General features: G+C 36.8%; 1 protein-coding gene across 1 annotated transcript in view; it reads left to right on the top strand.

Annotated features, from left to right (window-relative positions):
• Positions 1-4,685, top strand: part of KCNH1 (potassium voltage-gated channel subfamily H member 1) — a 136,809-nt gene extending 132,124 nt beyond the window's left edge. The window contains exon 10 of the mRNA XM_026695383.2: positions 4,453-4,685. Within this exon, the coding sequence (XP_026551168.2) occupies positions 4,453-4,685 (233 nt within the window). The remainder of the gene's footprint in view (positions 1-4,452) is intronic.
• The last annotated feature ends 15,260 nt before the right edge of the window (positions 4,686-19,945 follow it).

Below are 19,945 nucleotides of genomic sequence, written 5' to 3'. Positions count from 1 at the left end.
TCCTGTGAGTGGCAGCCCCTGAGATAAATCAGACTACACATACCCAGTTCCAGCAAGTGTTCTTTATATGTTTTAGTCTCCAGTCCCATAATCATCTGTTTTGCTCTTGACTGCACTCTTTCTAGAGTCTCAATGTTTGTTTGTTTTTTACATCGTGGCAACCAAAACTGGATGCAGTATTCCAAGTGTGGCCTTACCAAGGCATTATAAAGTGGTATTAACACTTCACGTGATCTTGATTCTATCCCTCTGTTTTTGTAGCGTAAAACTGTGTTGGCTTTTTTGGCAGCTGCAGCACACTGCTGCCTCATATTTAAATAATTGTCCACTAGGACTCCAAGATCCCTCTACTATCCAGCAAGGTACCACATATATTGTACCTGTACATTTTGTCTTTCTTGTCTAAATGTAGAACCTTACTTTTTTCACCACTTTTTTCTATTTGTTAGATAGCGCTTAATGTTCAAGTTTGTCAAGATCCTTCTGTATCTTAAGCCTATCTTCTGGAGTGTTGGCTATTCCTTCTAGCTTGGTGTCATCTGCAAATTTGATGAGTTCCCCATCTATCCCCTCATCCAGATCATTGATGAAGATGTTGAAGAGTAGTGGGCCTAAAACAAAGCCTGGGTACCCCACTGCATACTTTTACCCATATAGATGCAGTTCCATTGAGGAATACACATTGAGTGTGGCTGGTCAGCAAGTTACAAATCCATCTGGTGGTGATGCTGTCTAAGCCACAATTTTTTATTTTATCAAGTAGTAGGTTATGGTCTACTTTATCAAATGCCTCACTGAAGTCCAAGTAAATTACATCGACAGCATTCCTCCGGTCCACTAGTTTTGTCACTTTGTCAAAGAATGCAATAATATTGGTCTGGCATAATCTGTTTTTGACAAACCCATGTTGGCTTTTGGTTATTACTTTGTTTGCTTCTAGGTGTTTGATGATTCGTTGCTTGATTATTTTTTCCAGAATCTTACCTGGTTTTGAGGTCAGGGTGATAGGTCTGTAGTTTCCTGGATCTAAGATGGTTCTCTCCTTTTTGTATCTTTAAACCTTTTGTGTTTTGTGTTTCTGTCTTTTTCCGTAAAATATCTTTTAACACAGAGAAAAATGGAATAGTTGTATAATGTATTTTGAATGATAACAGTAAGACCTCTCCCTCCAAAAACACTATCTATTTGTGTAAGATTTTTTTTTTAATGAGATCAAATTTGGTACTTTCCATTAGAAAACAAAAGAGCTCTCCCTCTGAAAACACCATCTATTTGTGTAGTATTAAAAAAACGGAGGTCAAATTTGGTATTTTCCATTAGAAAAAGAAAAGAAGAAAGGAACTCAATGTAGGTCTAAGAAAGTGCTGTTCAGTTTTAATATGATTCCTGCTTGTGATTTCTTCAAGTTTTGTTAATCCAGAATTAAACCCAAATGGATAACTATTCCTAACCTCATAGGCATAGCTGTAGCACCATTCAGACATTGGCTACCTGAATCTTCAACCCATAAGCGATCCAATAAATCTTCAGCTATTCATCTATATCCTCAAATCTCAGCAATGTTGGTCTTCACATAGCCAAACTGGCTTCTTTGTAACTAGCAATCTAATAATGAGGGTCTCTGCTTCCATATAAAATAATGATGCACTACTATATCAAGTTTGAGTGCAATATTAAAGTGATACAGCAAAGATCTATAGAAATTTCTTGGTTTAAAACAAAAACTAACAAAAGCCCTTTCTAAGTTGCAATTATTTTGAACATTTTCAGTTAGACCTAATTTCTTATTAATCTAAACTGACTCCAAAAAGAGAGCCAGTTTGGTCTACTGATTAAGGTGCCAGATTAAAAAGTGGGTTCTCATGAATTCAATCCTGCCTTAGCCATGAAAGGCAGCTCAGTGACTTTGGATCATCATTTCCTCCCATCCCAACTCACAGGATGGGTATTGTAGGGAAAATAGGAGGTGGTAAGAGTATTGTGTGTATTGCCACCTTGAGTTATTTGTAAAAAAATAAATAAATGCAGGAAATAAATAAATATTAAAAATGGGTTAAGATTTGGTTTTGTTTTGGAGCTGGTGAACATATGGGGAGGTGGAGGGAGCTGGATGGGGAGCAACGGGTTGAAACTAAACTCTTGCAAGACCAAGTGGCTCTGGGTTTGTGGTTCGTTGGCTCAGGGAGAATTGCCACCTTTGGTCTTGGGTGGGGTGGCACTACCCCAAACAGACCCTGTGTGTAATCTAGGGATTTTCCTCGATTCACAACTCCTGCTCGAAGAGCAGGTGGCAGTTGTGGCCAGAAGGGCCTTTGTGCAACTGCGGGTTATGCACCAGTTACGCCCTTTCCTGGACCACTGCCCTTTCCTGGACCTACTCATGGTCACTCATGCCCTAGTCTCTTCCCATCTTGATTATTGCAATGCACTCTACATGGGGCTGCCCTTGAAGAACATCCAGAAGCTCCAGTTGGTGCAAAATGCAGCAGCCCGCTTGGTTTTGTGCAGACCCCGGTGTACACATGTGTCACCTCTCCTGCAGGAGCTGCGTTGGTTGCTGATTTGTTTCCAGGTGCAATTCAAGGTGCTGGTTGTCACCTTTAAAGCCCTTCATGGTTATCTGAGGAAACATCTCTTGCCTGTCACATCTACCTGACTCATTAGAGCATGGAGGCAGGGAATGTTGCGGGTTCCATCCCTAAGGGAGGTACACCTGGTAGGACCCAGAAGAAGGGCCTTCTCCATGGTGGCTCCCTCTCTCTGAAATATCATTCCCACAGAGATAAGAATGGCCCCCACTCTAGCATTCTTCTGAAAAGCACTGAAGACCTGCCAGCAGGCCTAGGGAACCCAGAGCAGAATGGAGCCCATCAAATGGCTACTGTGATCTGCTATTGTCGGGGCGGGGGTTGGGAGTTGAGGGGTGATTTTCCCCCCCTCCCCCCAGATTTTGTTCTATTGTACTTTATTAATTTATTTGATTCTTTTTGTTAGTTTTTATTGTTTTTTATTTTTTGTTTTAAATTAGGTTTTGCATTGTGTAAGCTGCCTTGAGTTGCCATGGGCAAACTAGGTGACAATATAAATTAAATAAATAAATAAAATAAAATATCTGTCTACAGGTAGTCCTTGACTTACAACAGTTCATTTAGTGATCATTTGAAATTACAATGGTCTGAAAAAGTGGTTTACGACAGTTTTTTTTACATTTATGACCATTGTGATTAAAATTTGGATGCTTCTTGGATGAAATGTCTTCAAAGAAAAAAACAGAAAGTCCACTTGCCTCTTAAAAAAAGCACCTTTAGGACAACCATGACCTGGATGACTGAGAATCACCATAGACATTCAATTGGTCTTAAAACCAAACAAAGCTATGGTTGAAGAGAATAAGTCTGAGACAAGAATCTCGGATGACACTTCTTGGTTTTGCCTTTTGTGCTGTGAAGGCCAGTAAAAGGAAAGAAATTAAGCTGTTAGATAGCATTTATAACTTTTGTCATATATCCATAGATGCCTTTGTCAAAATTATTGTACTGAAGAGTGAGTTCAATATAAATATCTTGATATATAGTCTATTACTTAATAAGGCTTATATTTGGATCTCCTCACCAGCTGGGTTCAACCTGTCCAAGGTGTCTTTCTCAGGAGAAGTGTTTCCAAGAAATGATGGATGTGGGGTCTGGAACAGAGGTGGTATTCAGCAGGTTCTGGAGAACTGGTAGCAGAAATTTTGTGTAGTTCAGAGAACCGGCAAATACCACCTCTGACTGGAGATTTTACAGTATCCTTCCCCTGCCGGGCCCACCAAGCCACACCCACAGAACCGGCAGTAAAAAAAATTGAATCCCACTACTGGTCTGGAAGTGTTATTTCTCTGAGATGATCTTAGTCCTGGAGATGACATTGGCTGCACTGATGATTATAGACCTTCTGAAAACTACTACAAACTCCAGTGCACTTTGTTCTTCTGTTTCAGATCAATTCATTTGGGTGAATTAAGATATTGGCAGGGTTGTGCTATGTAACTTTAAATTTAACTTTATTTTAATTTACTGTGGCTGTTTTATTGCAATACTTTAGAATTGCTGTGAAGTTCCAAGGTTCCTAAAATAGAGCTGTAAATAAATAGTTTTTTTTAAAAAAAAAACTGTACAATTGTTTTAATAATGAATCTTACCGATTGAATCTATATAAATTCTTCAGTCTTGATTAGACTTGATAGTGCTGACAAAAAATAATATTCATTGGCTGCTTATTGCTACAAAGATGAAAGGTTGGATCCAGTCTTTCATTATAATTAAAGGTTTCCTTTGTATTTAATATGTTGCATAAAATAAGGCATGTACTTTTAATAATAGTGGAAACTTTCTGGAATTATTTGCAGTTACATTTTGATAATTTTTTTAACAAGTAAGCAATTAATTGATTGCAGATCTTTTTCCCCCCTAGGCAAAGGGGATGTCTTTGGTGATGTCTTCTGGAAAGAAACAACTCTTGCCCAGTCGTGTGCGAATGTAAGGGCTTTGACTTACTGTGACCTTCATGTAATTAAAAGGGATGCCTTACAGAAAGTGCTGGAGTTCTACACAGCCTTTTCACATTCTTTCTCCAGGAACCTCATCCTGACCTACAATTTGCGAAAAAGGGTAAGGTATTATGGAATGGGTGGAAAGAAGAGCTAACAGCTTATTGGAATTGTACTTTTAAATAATAAACAGTATGGATGGAAAATTCTTAGCATGCTAAGTGTACTACATCACACTATAGTTTCCAAGTGTTCTTGCAAGAAGAAATTATTTATTTATTTATTTAGATTTGTATGGTTGCCCAACATGAATGATTGGCATACTTTACATTAGTAAAACCAACGTACAGCCAAAACCAGTGACATCAACAGGAACCAAGCAACACCGTACATTAGTAAAACCCAAATTACAGCCAAAACCAGTGATGTCAACAGGAACCAAGCAAAAATCAGCATTCAGATTAGTCAACTTTCTGTTATCACACCATTTGAGTGGAAAGCCAAAAGGTGTACAATTATGATCTCAGTGCAGCAGCCGTCTGAAATTATTGAAATTCTTGGTGAGAACTCTGAACTTCATGAACTAGGGAAAAATATTACTTTTAACTTAATTGTTTATTTGATGTGAAAAGCCTCTGACCTTTTCATGGTTCATTGATTCTTGATTCCAGACTCTGTCTTGCTCTTTAAAGATGTAAACAAATCAGAGGCATGGTATTTTTTTGTTCCAATTGTGTCCTACCAATTTGCATGGTGGCAAAAGACAGAGCATGGGTTGAAGGCGAGAATTACTGGGAAACATCTAGAATATGTTTCTAACTGCTCCTTGGAAAACTGTTTCATGTGGTTAGATGTACACAGCAAAATACGCAAAATTATTACCTATCTCTTTAATCAATAACTCAGCACATCAGGATTTATTTTTGTCTGAACATGCACATAAGCTGAGCTGAAAGGGATTCTTTTCTGTTCAGTAGCATCAAAAATCCTTTCATCTTTGGGTAACTTATTTTCTTCTTTATGGAGAATTATGTTAATTTACGGTAGGAAAAAAATCAGGCATCATCTAGGTGTTTAAGTGTATTAAAACACAGGCATTTTTGGGAGCAGCTCACACCTACACTCCTTCTAATTGTTTCTGTTTTTGACAAGAGAGAGCTAGAATGCTGATGAGATTGGTGTATGGAGAAATACATCCTTTTAGCGTCACTTCATCATGTTCACTCTGATTCATAATGAACTGGGATCACTCATGTCACCAATTCCAAGAAGCTTTGTTCCCATTCTTAAAGGATTTATTTTTTTGCTTTTCCATCCTGTCTTATCTGTTTTTCCTGATTATTTGGGATTATCAGTAAGAAACATCTAAATACGGTATTTAGAAACAAACGGTAAAACTCACTGAAATAAGAACAAATACCAGTGAACAGAAAATTTAATGATCTCCCAAGTTGGTAGCTGTGGAAAATAGTTTATACTTAATCTTCCCCAGCGTATTTATTTTTAATACCCAAATTAAGTATATAAACATTCAGGATAGTTTTAGCAAGTTTCAGAAGAGCAAGCCATTTAACAAATGCAACTAAAATAAAGTGTATATATCTTTTATTTAACATACTATTCAATATGTGGACCATGCACCAATGTTTCTGTTAATACTCCATGACAAAATGAGTACAAAATTTTAGAGTATTTACAAAATTTTGTAGCAATTTGAAATTTTACAACATGCAAGCATGTGATTACTGGATTTATCTTATTGGAGAAAGCTATAGACTGGTTTGGGTGTTGTTCAACATGTGCAATAAGTCATGTGACACAAACTACATGCTCATGTTATGATATTTTACAAAAGAATCAGTCCATAATGGATTAGCCTTCACCACTAATGGTTTGAGATGTACTACCCTATGCCTTTGTATATATATTTATTTTTCTGTAACTTTCTGCAAAATTCTTATGAGTAGAGATGGCTTGTGCCAATATTGACATGGTTGTATTCTGTTAGGTCTGAAACTGTTCTTACAAATTGGAAAATACATTTTCAAAATGTATGTTTTTGTTTGATGAAACAAAATACCTGACAAAACAAAATATCTGACAAAATTGTTGCAGCCATTTTTTCCCCACCAGAATGGTAGATCTATATAAACTTGGGGGGGGGGGAGCAATTCCAAAAGTAAAACTTTTGATTAGCAATGTGCAGTGATTTTAGCACATTTTTTTATAATAATTCAAATTCAGCATGGAATTACTTTGTTTACAAGTTAATTAATTAGTTTACAAGTTTGAGTGAAACAAAATCATTATAGAATAATATACAGTATATTTTAGGCTCTTTCCAGAGAAAAGCTAACATTTATTAAAATTAAGTTGGTAGCAAACATTTAATAATGTCATTATTTAGCCTTCTGGAAAGAACGAGCACTAAATTGAGCATGCAATAGAGTAGAGTTGAATTCTGACACATTTCAAATAAAGTTGTTTGCTATAACATCAGATAAACATTTTTTCAAGGCTCAAGCACATTTCAGAAGAAGATGTATGGAATAAATCAGCCCACATATTGCATCTTCCCTTTTCTCTCCTAAAATATATTGCAAAACTGTTTCAATATATTTCTGTGCATACTTTGTTGGGTGCAAAGCAATGCAGTATTTTCACTAATATTTTTCCTTACTTTATATATTTGCACCTGGGTCATATTTGGTGGCATCCACATATCTTGTTTATGATATTTCTTGGATCTATGAATCCAGTTCTTTGCAGAGTCTGATGGGTTCCTTATGTACTTATAAGTTAAAATAGTCTAGGTTTGTTCCATTGTTTGGAAATAATATTGTTAAAAACTATTTTTGTAGCATAATAGCGGGTAGACAAAATGGTCACATATCAGGTGATGGATGAATTGGAAATAATCTGGATGCAACCGTTTAATTATTGCATGGGAACTTGTGGCACTCAGCATAAAGTTGGCAATTTAGTGCCCTTTTTCAGTACAATGCATAGATAAGCAGAAGTTAAGTAGACATTTGTCAAGATGTTTTAAATTTCATTCGTGGGCCAAGCAATAAACTAAATTCAGTGCCTAAATAATCTTTTCCAACTCTTTTGATTGTGCTTGAATTAAATAAATTAAATAAATGACAATAAGATAAAAAGACACCAAAAAGAGGACAAGTGAATTAGTGAAAAAACAAATAACAAGTTTGCAGACTAATTGCTTCTGAGCAGCAAGACAAAAAAAAAGGTCAAATCAAATTACCAAATCATCACTAGCTTTATGCTTATCCACTGAAGAACCTTTGTGTTCTGTGTTCAGACTGTTGTATGTAGTATATAGCAGGGGTCACCAATCTTTTGGACCTCAGGGACCACCAAATCATAATTTTAAATCCCAGGGACCACTAACTGGTTTTGTTGGCATGGCCTAATTTGTATGTGTGGCTTGGTGGTCATGGGACTGGCTGGGCATGGCTTGTATGTAAATATTATAAATATTTATATAAATATTGAATTTTTTATTTAAAAAGAGCAACTGTTACCCAAAATCAGACAAAGCAGGCAGGCAGATTGAGTTTCTCACAGAATCATTCATTGATCTATCTATCTGCCATCGGCTACCTGAGTCTGTCACGTAAAATTTGCTTGCTGTGAGTCTGCACTGAATAATAGAACCTTCAGTCCTAAGGGAGGTTCGACAGTGCTTAAAAGCAGAGCTGAAGATCTAAAGACTAGCTAGAAAGCAAGAAATGTAACCATTTCCTGCTTCCTGGGTAACAGCTGATGGTCAAAAAAAAAAAAAAAGGAAAAATAGCAACTTAGCAGGCAAGTTTGCCAGGTAAGGAGTGTGTGGGCAGGGAGGGTTCCTGCGGGCCATGTGGGTGGCGCAGCCTTGTGTTCCTAAACAGCCTGGATTAATTGATTTGTGGGGGTGCTCTGGGGATGACATTTCTCTGTGGCCCATCAAAATTTTCTTGCAGTCCACCAGTGGGCCATGGCCCACCGATTGGTGACTGCTGGTATATAGCAATAGCACTTAGACTTATATACTGCTTTATAGTGCTTTACATACTGTAAACATTGTAAAAATTGAAAGAGACAAGATCATTGGGGGTTTGATGTTATAGCCACAAAATATGGATGAAATAAAGAAATATACGAAAGTAGGAAAAACTCATACTGTATTTTGCACTTTTACTTTATTGTAAAAATATGTAGGGAAGACTTAGCTTTATATGACAACTTTTTCCACTACTCCACTATTTCTTCCCTAGAGCCTCAGAGCTGTTGCTCCTGCACTCTGGAAGGTTGGTAAGGTTGATGTAAGGTTGGCCCCAAATTCTTCCTATCTTTCCATAAGGGCCTAAAGACATGATTTGGCCAGTAGTCTTGGGTCCCCAGTGGGGGAACAGCCCAATGGAGGTGGTTTATTGAGTAATAACAGTCCTACCTCCCCTCCACTCAGCCCCTGTCCTCCTCATGTGTTTCTGGTTTTAATGTCTGATTTTAACTTTTTATGTTTTAACCAAAATTACTATAAACAAACAAACAAACAAATTCCAGATTGATATTGATTCTGGAGCAGTTTGGGAAATGGAGGGTTTTGGAGTTACCAGAAGTAGAATAATTATTGAAGCACTCTGTTTTAGAGCTACAACTGCTGAGAATGCTTTTGGTTTTTTTTTTAAACCTTAGAGACAGATGGCCTGTAGACTACATTGTGTTGATGGCCTCACAATCTGGATACCACTGGTGAATATCTCTGGCAAATTGCCAAACAACAAAGCATGGATTTTTGTTGCTTTTTAATAGGAAAGCAAAAGAGATGTTTTAATTCTCCAACAGGCTTAATATATCTACAGATTTTTTTCTGTTTCTTTTTTTTTATGATGGCAGAAAGTCATCTGAAAAATTCTAGCCTCCCTTCCTGTTATATCATTATTATGCCTCTGTAGCTTTTGGTTATCCCTGAGCAGTGTTGGGATTCAATTTTTTTTACTACCGGTTCTGTGGGTGTGGCCATATGACTGGGTGGACGTGGATTTTTTTTTTTGCTTTTTTGCAACCAGCCCCACCCATTTTTGGAGCTTTCTGGGTCTCAGAGGAGCCTCTAGGGGGGCGTTTTTGCTCCCAGAAGACTCCTCCGGGACTCAGGAAGAAAAAAAATGGAGCCTGGAGGGTTAGCTCCATTTTGGGACCTTCCTGGCCTTAGAGGAGCCTCTGGAGGGATTTTGCTCCCAGAAGGCTTCTGTCAGCCTTCAAGATTTTCTTTCTTTGCTTTGCATCTTTCGGCTGTCATAAGTAACAGGGGGAGGAGGGGGAAAAAGTATGGGAAGTAAGCTGGAGGTGTTGCAAACTACTACTGTATAAATTGAGGGGGGGGAGCACATTCTTGCTTAGATTTCTATTTCTTGCTTAGCTTTCTCTTCTCTGCGCAGCTGCAAACCTTTATCAAAATATGCCAAGGTCAATGGGCAGAAGCCTCATCACCACCTGAAGATGTCCACATGATGACATCCACAACTTTTAATTGGAAGAACCATTTGACCTATTGGGGGTGGGAACATTGCTATCACTTTGTATATGTGATTTACGCGCCTATTTTCTCAGATTCAGAATTCTTTTGTTGCTACCACTTGACTTCCAGTAAAAGATACCTTTTCTCTAATTAAAAGAGTCTAAGTATTTCTTTCTTGGATTTCGAACGGAGCACCAGCTGACAGCTTCTATGGGGCTGAGGAAGGCAAAAAATCGGAGGGGGGGGGCTGAGCCCCTCCCTCCATTTTTTGCCTTCCTGGGCCTCAGCAAGGGGAATCCCGGCACAGCTGATCATATGAACAGCTGATTGTCAGGAGGGGAAAAAAATACCTTAAGGGGCAAGCATCAGGCGGGTAGGATGAGCAAGCATTGGGCAGGTGGGATGGGGGCATGGCCAGCCAGAAGTTACTACTGGTTTGGCGACCCATGCCAAATCCTTGTTACCCTAACCATAACCCGATCTGGTGCAAACCAGCGCGAACCAGCTAAATACCACTACTGTCCCTGAGGACCTAAAAAGAATACATAACAGCACGCACAAAAAATTGTTGTTTTTGCTCTGTAAAGATGTAGCTACCTGTGTAACCCAAATCCACCCATGACTGGCAAATGAGTCTTTCTTCCCCTTCCTAGTCTTTTGGATTATGTGTCTAAACTTAATACAAGGAGTAATAATGTTAGTCCTATAAATACAATCTTCTGTGAAAAGCTAAGAGCATCTTAATGCCTGAGAAGAAATACAGAAGTCCATTTTACACAGATGTGTCCTATACTTCAAGAGCTCAATAAACAAGGAAATATGCAAAGTAAAACTGGCATTTTAAGTTTACAATGGAACAATGATTGAAAGGAGAAATAAACCTTCTTTAAAGCTCAAAAAGTATCTCAGGGGACTGATTTGAGAAGATATTTTAAGCAGGGTAATTTTCCTCTTTTCTTGTATTGCTGATAAAACATTTATTACAGGGAGAAGAGTCTGTAATAACAATTTTTACCTGATTATTGAGATAATTATATTAATTGCATTGTGGTTAATGATGCTGGTGTATAATGAACATAGTCAAATCTGATTGATATTGAGTATTTACTTATGTGGAAAAAAAGTTGTTTGCAAATTGAAATCAGTTATCCAGATTCACCTTGGCATGTTTTGGGAAAAGTAAATAGGAGAAAATGGAAATATTTTGTTAAGAATCTGGATGAAGCATACCAGATGGGAACTTTTTGGGGAAAAATGGTTTTGTTTTGAAAAAAAGTGCTCAACTAATTATCCTGTCGGAAACAGTAATGTACTCTTATAAACATTTAGTTTCTCATGGTTTGAAATCTAAAATGTTTTGCTTTGAGGACAAAAGAACAGGAATATTGACTTGAGGTATCATACAAAGCCATACCTGGTGTCAGAAAAGGCCTACATAAGAGGAACTTGAAGAAGGAAACAAGCAACCATCTGAAGTCTTCCTTATAGTTGGGTTAAATTGCTAGACAGTTCCTGTGAATGAAGAAAGTAGTATGGGAAGTTATTCTGAATGACTCCCAATATATCAAATTTATCTGAAATGTCAAGCACTATAAAACAGTTGATAATTAGGAAATCCAGCATGCCATACTGTATTAAAATAAAAATTAAAATGACTTATTTATTTCTATTGTACTTTCACTGATTCCAAAGTATTTTAAGGATTGTGAGGAAACCATGTACCGTCATATAAAATTAAGATGATTTCCTGTTCTCTTGATTTGGGCTAACTTTGATTTAGCAATTACATGAATTAATTAAACCACCTTCAAACTGATTAGTTGATGCAATAATGTTTTTGTATTTTTTTAAAATAAATAAGGTGTATTCAACTTATATAAAATGAAAACAAAGTCAGTTCCAGTTCTAGTCCCTGTAAGATCTCACTTTGCATATCTTGAGAATGACATATTTATTCCTTCTTTCTGTTTTCTGCCTTTTAACCAATTGCCAATCCCTAAAGCACTTGTTCACTTATCTCATTGCAGTTGTTTGCACAGGAGGACTTTGCCAAATGCAGTTTAAACATCATAGTGTACATCATAGTGTACAATATTTATTGGATTTCTTCTCCATATTGACCCCCCCACCAAATAAAGAAATCTTGGTACCTTTTCTGTAAGGCTGTTTTTTTTTTTAATATATTTGCTTCTTTCCCTTTTAATAATCATTTTTGCAAGACTAGATGTTCAGCTTACTTGGTCTATAGTTTTTTTTTTTTTTGTCACCCCTTGATTCATTTTTAAAAACTGGGTTCACCTTTTCAGTTATTGAGTTATCAGACTTAAATAGAAAATGCATATAATAATGAAAACTTTACGTTCTTTTAAGAAGTCTTGATGGTCCATCCAGTGGCAGGACAGGGAGAACGGAGGTGAAGAAGACTGTTGCAGGCTTCGAACACCTTTTCTGGCATCAGGAGCAATCCCCCAGGGATACACGAACCCCGGAGAGGTTCGTGTCAACGTGGAGAACCTCGAGCTGTAGAGGGGGGAAGGCAACCCCCCGACAGTGAAGAGGGAAGCTCCCGAGCCCGGCGCAAAAGAGTAAGCTGTCATTCTATGGCGGCTTCAAATCCGGTCTGCCACCTGAGTGAATAAGCAAAGCAGTGACAGCCTGCGAGGTCGAGTAACAGGAACAGAGAAACGGTTTATAACTTGGCTTCTTTGAAGACTGAAGGGAGCAGAATGACAGAAGAATGACAGCATAAAACTCTTCTCTCCTGGTTGTGATTAGCACCTCTCAGAAGTCGGGCGGAGAGCGGCCAGAAAAGCAGTTGGGAAAATGAAAGGATTATAATGGAGAGCGGAAAAGCCTAAGCACAAAAGGAAAGCACAGTTTTACCCTGTGAAAGGGAAGCTCTGGGAAAAGAGGGAGATTGCTAAAACCAGGAGATCGGAGGTCCGGAATTGGTGAGGGGCTTTATCTGACTTTTGGACCTTTCTTTTTGACTTTATTTGAGAAGAGGGAGGCAACAGAGGTGAAAGAATACTGACATTGATTGAGTCTTATGAATCCTCAGATCTGAGCACAACATGACTATTACATCTATTTAATATTGTGGAGAAGACAAACTGAGCATTATATTGGACTTTGGAAGATTTGTATGTTGATTTAAAAGTTGGAAAGCAAAGAAAGAAGAAGCAGCAAGAGGAAGAAGGCAGAGGCGAACAGAAGGCTGGGAAAGACGGTTTTGGGACTGCAGATTAGTCAGCACATTACACCATTTGCTGATTGGAAGGCTGAAAAGAATACTCTAGCTGGAAGATGGACTTTTAGCTCACCCAACTTGCTTTCTTTATTACGTGGTACTACTTAATTTTACCGATTTGGCACTATTTTCTCTTTAAGATGACTTCCTTGCTGTTTGCTTGTTGATTTTCTGAAGCTGTGGTAATCTCTCTCCTACCCTTTCTCTTACTGTTTTGCCCCCTGCCTCCCTATTGTATCTCCTAAATACCTTACATAATTCTACTTATTTGGGGGGGGAGGGAAAGAGGGGGATATACTATTATTATAGAGTTAAGAGATTACTGTTGTAAGTATTAATAGTAAAGAGGGATAAACTTTGTTGATATAAACTATTTATAAACTATTTAGATTACTTAAGACATTTAAGATTAATGCCTTAAAGTGTTAATTGATGTACTATTGCTGACCAATTTTCTTATTACATAGACTAGAATACTGTTGCAGATATCTATTTATGATATAGGGGAAAAGACTGTGGAGTGAGATATTAAATTGAAATACGTGAATAGTCTTTCAAATACAGGACCCAAATACTGAATGGTGATTTGGGATAATATATCTAAAATTGTGCATCAACAAAAACAAATACTTAGAAAGATGACATCCACAACAACTATGGCCTTAAAAACAGGAAGGAAGGCTACCCCGACCCTATCGACTACGTTGACATCCACCCCACCAACAACTCAAAAAACTATTGAGGAGTCTTTAACAGGGGAAAAGCAGCCTAATGTCCCCAACTTTAATATACAAACTTCCATATTATCCTTGCAGGAAGCTATATCTAAAATGCAAGAAATGATGATTAAAAATCACAATGAAACTAGAGCAGATATAAGCGAATTGAAAGATGAGATGGGGAAACTGAAGGCTGAAATGAAAGCAGATATATCGAAGGTGGAGGGTAAGATAGGGTCTCTACAGCAGGCCATGGAGAAAAACGAAGTGAAAATAAAAGATATAGAGAGCAGAACAACATGCATGGAGACTAACTTTGAAAGGATGGATGAGGAATTTAAAAATGTACTTAGAGAAACGGAAGACTCTCTGGTCCACCTCGAGATGGACAAAGCAATGGCGTATTTAAGGTTCCAGAATGTGGCGGAAGCAAAAAATGAAGAATTGGAACATTTGATGGCAGAAATATTGGCTGAATGGTTAGGAAAGGAAAAAGATGATCTAATTAAAGAGTTTGATGAGGTATATAGGGTTAGCACAAGCTACGCCAGGCATAACAACTGTCCAAGAGAAATTCATATCCGCTTCTCTAGGAGATGTCTGAGGGATTTAATTTTGAAAATGTCTAGGGAGGAAACAATATCATATAAAGGCAGAGAAATTAGGATTTTAAAACAAATTCCAAAGAAAGTGAGGATGTTAAGACAAGATTATAAATTTTTAGCTAATGATTTAAATAAAAAAGGAATCCAATTTAAATGGTTAATCCCAGAAGGGATGTTAATTACGTGGAAAGAGAGGAAAATCAAAATAGAATCGATAGAACAGGCCCAAGATTTTTATCAACAGCTCACGGATACGAATGGTCAATCCACTAAAGAAGAACCTAAAAGGAGACCACAGGAGGACTGATATCATCACAGAACCCAAAAGGAACGACTTTCTCCAATTTTAGGAAGTGATAAACCACAACCTGGGAGAGAAGAGCAAATCCCACAACAACAACAACAAGAGAACCGAATCATTACTAGGCAAAAATCTAAGCAGACGTAGATAAATGGTGGAGGGGAAGAAGTTGCTCTTCATCAATATAAACGGATTAAATTCATTATCAAAAAGAAAAAGGATATTTTCAAAACTTATTCAACATAACGCAGATATAATATGTCTTCAAGAAACACATATTTCGAAAAATGACGAAAGACATCTAATTTGTCCAAAATTAGGGAAACTTTTTACGGCACCGGCCGATAAACACAAGAAAAAAGGAATTGCAATTTACGTAAAACAAGATGTAAAGGCAGAATTAACCTGGTCGGATCCCGAAGGAAGAACTCTGGTTATACAAGTTTGGATAAACCACATCACATTTTTACTTGTAGCAATCTATGCCCCAAATGAAGACCAGGGGAAATTTTTTAAACACCTTCACCAAAAAATAGTAGGCTTTGAAAAAAGAAACATTTGCTTGATTGGCGATTTTAACTCCATTGCAGATTACCAAAAAGACCATAGTAATATGGGAAAAAACAAGAAGGGGAAAAGGGAACTTTCTGCGATGTAAGGAAATGTTGAAAGAGTTAAATTTAAAAGATTTATGGAGGGAACGGAATCTTGAAGGAAAACAATTTACATACTATTCTAATCCACATAAGACTTGGACTAGAATAGATATGGCTTGGATGGATTTGGATTTGGCTAATGAAATAAAAGAAATTAAAATCCTACCGAATGAATGGGCTGACCATAACCCAATACAGCTAATTTGGAGAGATAGGAGAGGAATAAAAAAAAGATGGACACTAAACACCCAAATTGTAAATGAAGAAGAGTATATTAATAAGCTGAAAGAGGAGCTAAACTATTTCCTAAAAGATAATAATAATGAAACAACTTCAAAACAGAACATTTGGGATACTATGAAAGCAATTATAAGAGGCACAACAATTTCCTATAATGCTATGAGAAACAAGAGAATTTATGCCCGACAAAACGTATTACAACAACAAATCAAAGACTTAGAAATACAATTACAAAACCCCCCTAAGATCCAAGGACTACAAAACCAGTTAATATTAGCCAAACATAAGCTGAATTTAATTGAACAAGATAAAATAGAAGTTAGCTTGAGAAGGTCCAAACAAAATTATTTTGAACACGCCAATAAACCAGGAAGATGGCTATCTTATAAACTTAAAAAAGAAAAAGAAAAGAGACTGATACACCAACTAATAGACGAGAAAGGCATACCACAACATGAGATTGAGAAGAAAAAAGATATTATATTAAACTATTTTCAAAGATTATATAAAAAAGAAGAAATCAATGAAGACAAAATAAGAACTTACCTGGAGAATACGAGTGATAAAACAATGGGGGAAGGAGACAAAGAATTATTAAATAAGGATATTACATGGTCTGAGTTAAAATCCGCAATGGAGAATCAAAGTAATAATAAATCTCCTGGTCCAGATGGGATTCCAGTAGAATTGTACAAAGCCACAATAGATTTAGTAGGGCCACTGATGCTGGAAGTGTTTAACGAAGTACTTTTGGCAGCCAAAATGCCAGACTCATGGAGGGGGGCGTTGATTGCGTTAATTCCGAAGGAGGATGTAGATGCCAGATATATCAACAATTATAGACCAATCTCACTTTTAAACGCTAATTATAAATTATTTACCTCAATTATAGCGAATAGAGTAAAACAAGTTTTAAATTTATACATTCATGAAGACCAAAATGGTTTCCTTCCATCCCGCCAAATCAAAAACAATTTAAGAACTGTTATTGACGTCTTAGAATATTATGAAGCTCATCCAGAGAAACAATTTGCACTCATGTTTTTAGATGCGGAGAAAGCATTTGATAACTTACATTGGCACTTTTTAATACAAAAAATCTATAACATGAGTCTGGGCACTAAATTCGAGAACATTATCACAACAATTTACAATACCCAACAAGCCAATATACTAATTAATGGTGAACAAACAGGCCCATTAAGCATTGAAAAGGGCGTTAGACAGGGTTGCCCTCTCTCACCCCTCTTATTTATATTTGCTTTAGAATCACTGTTAACGTGGATAAGACAAAACTTTGAAATCCAAGGAGTTAGGGTCAAAGCAGAGGAATATAAACTACAGGTGTTTGCAGACGATATGGTTTTTTTCCTAGAGGAACCCATGGAAAAAGGACATAACCTAATAAAAGAACTAGAACAATTTGGTTCAGTAGCAGGATTAAAGATTAATAGAAATAAGACAAAATTACTGACTAAAAATCTAACAGAGAATCAGAGGAAAGAATTAGAAAAAACCATGGGGATACAGGCAACAAAAAAGGTCAAATATTTAGGCATATGGTTAACACCACATAGTAAATCTCTCAAAGAGAATAATTATGATAAACTGTTACAGCAAATTAAGAAAGATCTAGAATCTTGGAATAAGTTGCAGCTTTCTCTACTGGGCAGGATTGCCACGATCAAAATGAACATCTTACCAAAACTCCTTTACTTATTCCAGACAATCCCAATAAAATTACCAAAAAAATTTTTTGAAGATATAAATAAGGTAACTCTTAAATTTATTTGGCAAGGGAAAAAAGCTAGAATCAATATTAAGGCTTTACAAGATGCAAAAAGTAGAGGTGGGCTAGCGCTCCCAAACTGGGAATTATATTATTGGGCAGCCAACTTATTATGGTTAAAAGACTGGGTCAATTTACTGAATAAAAGAACTTTAGTCTTGGAAGGGCACGACCTTCAGAGAGGATGGCACGCATTTTTATGGGATGTGGGGAAAACTAAACAGTCGTATTTTCATAGACATCTTATTAGAGATTCATTATTAACTAATTGGAAAAAAATATGCAAAAAACATTATTCAAAAATTCCGATTTGGCTTTCAACAATGGAGGCAATGGTTCATCCCAACAATTTGGATATAACAAAAACGACTAAATATAAAGATTTATTAGACCCTTTAGGAAAATTAAGAACTCGACAGGACTTACAGGAACAGGGATTTAAAATTGACCAGTGGTTATATATACAAATCCATAGCAGATACAAACAAGATATCAAAGAGTTTGGAATCTATAGCAAATTACAATATTTAGATAAAATCTTATTAGGATCAAATAAAAAGAATATCTCCAAATTTTATAAATATTTATTGGAGGTAGAATTAGAGCAAGAGATAGTGAAAGGGAACATGATAATGTGGAGTAGGAATATTGGAAGAAGCATTACATTAACAGAATGGGAAAAGATCTGGAATAGAAACATCAAGATTACGAAATCCGCGCCGTACAAAGAAAATATGTATAAAATGTTATATAGATGGCACTTACCCCCTTCGAGGTTAGCGAAAATGAACCCAAACACTAGTCCAAAATGTTGGAAATGTAAAAACATAGAAGGAACCTACTTTCATATGTGGTGGTCTTGCAAAGAAGCCCAGAAATACTGGCAAAAAATCAGAAAATGGTTGGAGGAGATAACCAAAGAACAAATCGAATACAAACCAGAGTTCTTCCTATTAGGGATCTCTGATAAACATTTACCTAAAAAGATGAAATATGTAACAATTCATATTCTAACTGCGGCCAGATTAGCATTTGCCCAGTGCTGGAAATCATCCTATATACCTACAGAACAAATGGTCATCCAGAAAATATGTGACTGTGCAGAAATGGACAATTTAACCATAGCACTTAAAAATAAAGAGTCTTCAACATTTTATGATAATTGGAATTCGTGGTATAATTGGTTATTTCAGAGATAAACTGTTTAATGAACAATGGGTAATTTAAGCATAGATATTGATAAGATGTGTGTATTTAAAGTAAGGTAGGAGAATTGGATCTTGCAGACTGTCAAAAAGGATATTTGTCTGTTTTTAAATGTATTTTCTTTTCTCTTCCGTTTCTTTGTTTCTTTCTTTCTTTTATACCTCTTTTTCTCTTTTTTCGGTTCGCAAGACCGAGCGTTTTTTTTTTCTTTTTTTCTTTTTTCTTTTTCTCCCCTTGTTGTATATGTAATGTCGATATGTTTTTAATTGTAAATTCAATAAAATTTATTCAAAAAAAAAAAAGAAGTCTTGATGGCTATCACTTGGACTGAGAAATGTATCTACTTTTAGTTTGTCTGTTTGGTTTACAACAGTGTTTTTCAAATGTGACAATTTTAAGATGTGTGGACTTCAACTGTTATAACTCTCCAGCCCACATTTTAAAGTTGCCATGTTTGAAAAAGACTGGTTTATAATAACATTGCTTGTCACTTATATTTGTGTCATCCATATGATGTGTTACTCTAGACAGTTGTGGATTATCTATCAAACTTACATTTAAACAAGTACTGGTGTCATGCCCCTGTTGGATTCTGATTCCGAGGGGGAGGTCGAGCAGCCGACAGGAGTGGGAGTGTGGATCTGGTGGCTGTGGAAGAAACTGGGGAAAGGCACAGTCCGGCTGGGCCTTCAGAGTCCCAGGGCCACCTCTTCTTCATCTTAGGGCATGCAGGGAGGAACGGAGAAGGGAGCAATTTGGGTTACAGGGGAGAAAAGGGCCCAGATTCCCTGCATTAGCTGCAGCTGGGAAAACAGGATTTAAAAAGGGCGTTTGCGCACAGCACCTTGCTGGAAGCAAAGCATGAATTATCTTTGTTTGTCAAGTCTTATCTGGGTTCCAGCGTCCTCCCAACTGTGTGCATTTTGTTATCTTTTGAAGTCTGCAATTCCTTATCCTGCCCTGCCTCGTTAATTGCTGCAAGTGGTTTGTGTTGATTTTTATTTATAATCTATTTGTACTTTGGGTTCGGACTGAATTTCTTCCCTTTAAAATCTGTTCTGGGGAGAGTTTTTTCTTCAGCTGATGATAACTAGACATTAGGGGCCAAGTTGGAGGTATTAAAGGGACTT

The sequence above is a fragment of the Pseudonaja textilis genome, chromosome 1, assembly GCF_049901715.1.
Source record: "Pseudonaja textilis isolate UNSWEBS1 chromosome 1, rPseTex1.2, whole genome shotgun sequence".
In the NCBI taxonomy this organism is placed as follows: Eukaryota; Metazoa; Chordata; class Lepidosauria; order Squamata; family Elapidae; genus Pseudonaja; species Pseudonaja textilis.
The sequence above is the reverse complement of the archived record's forward strand: the minus strand, read 5'-3'. Positions and strand labels throughout refer to the sequence as shown.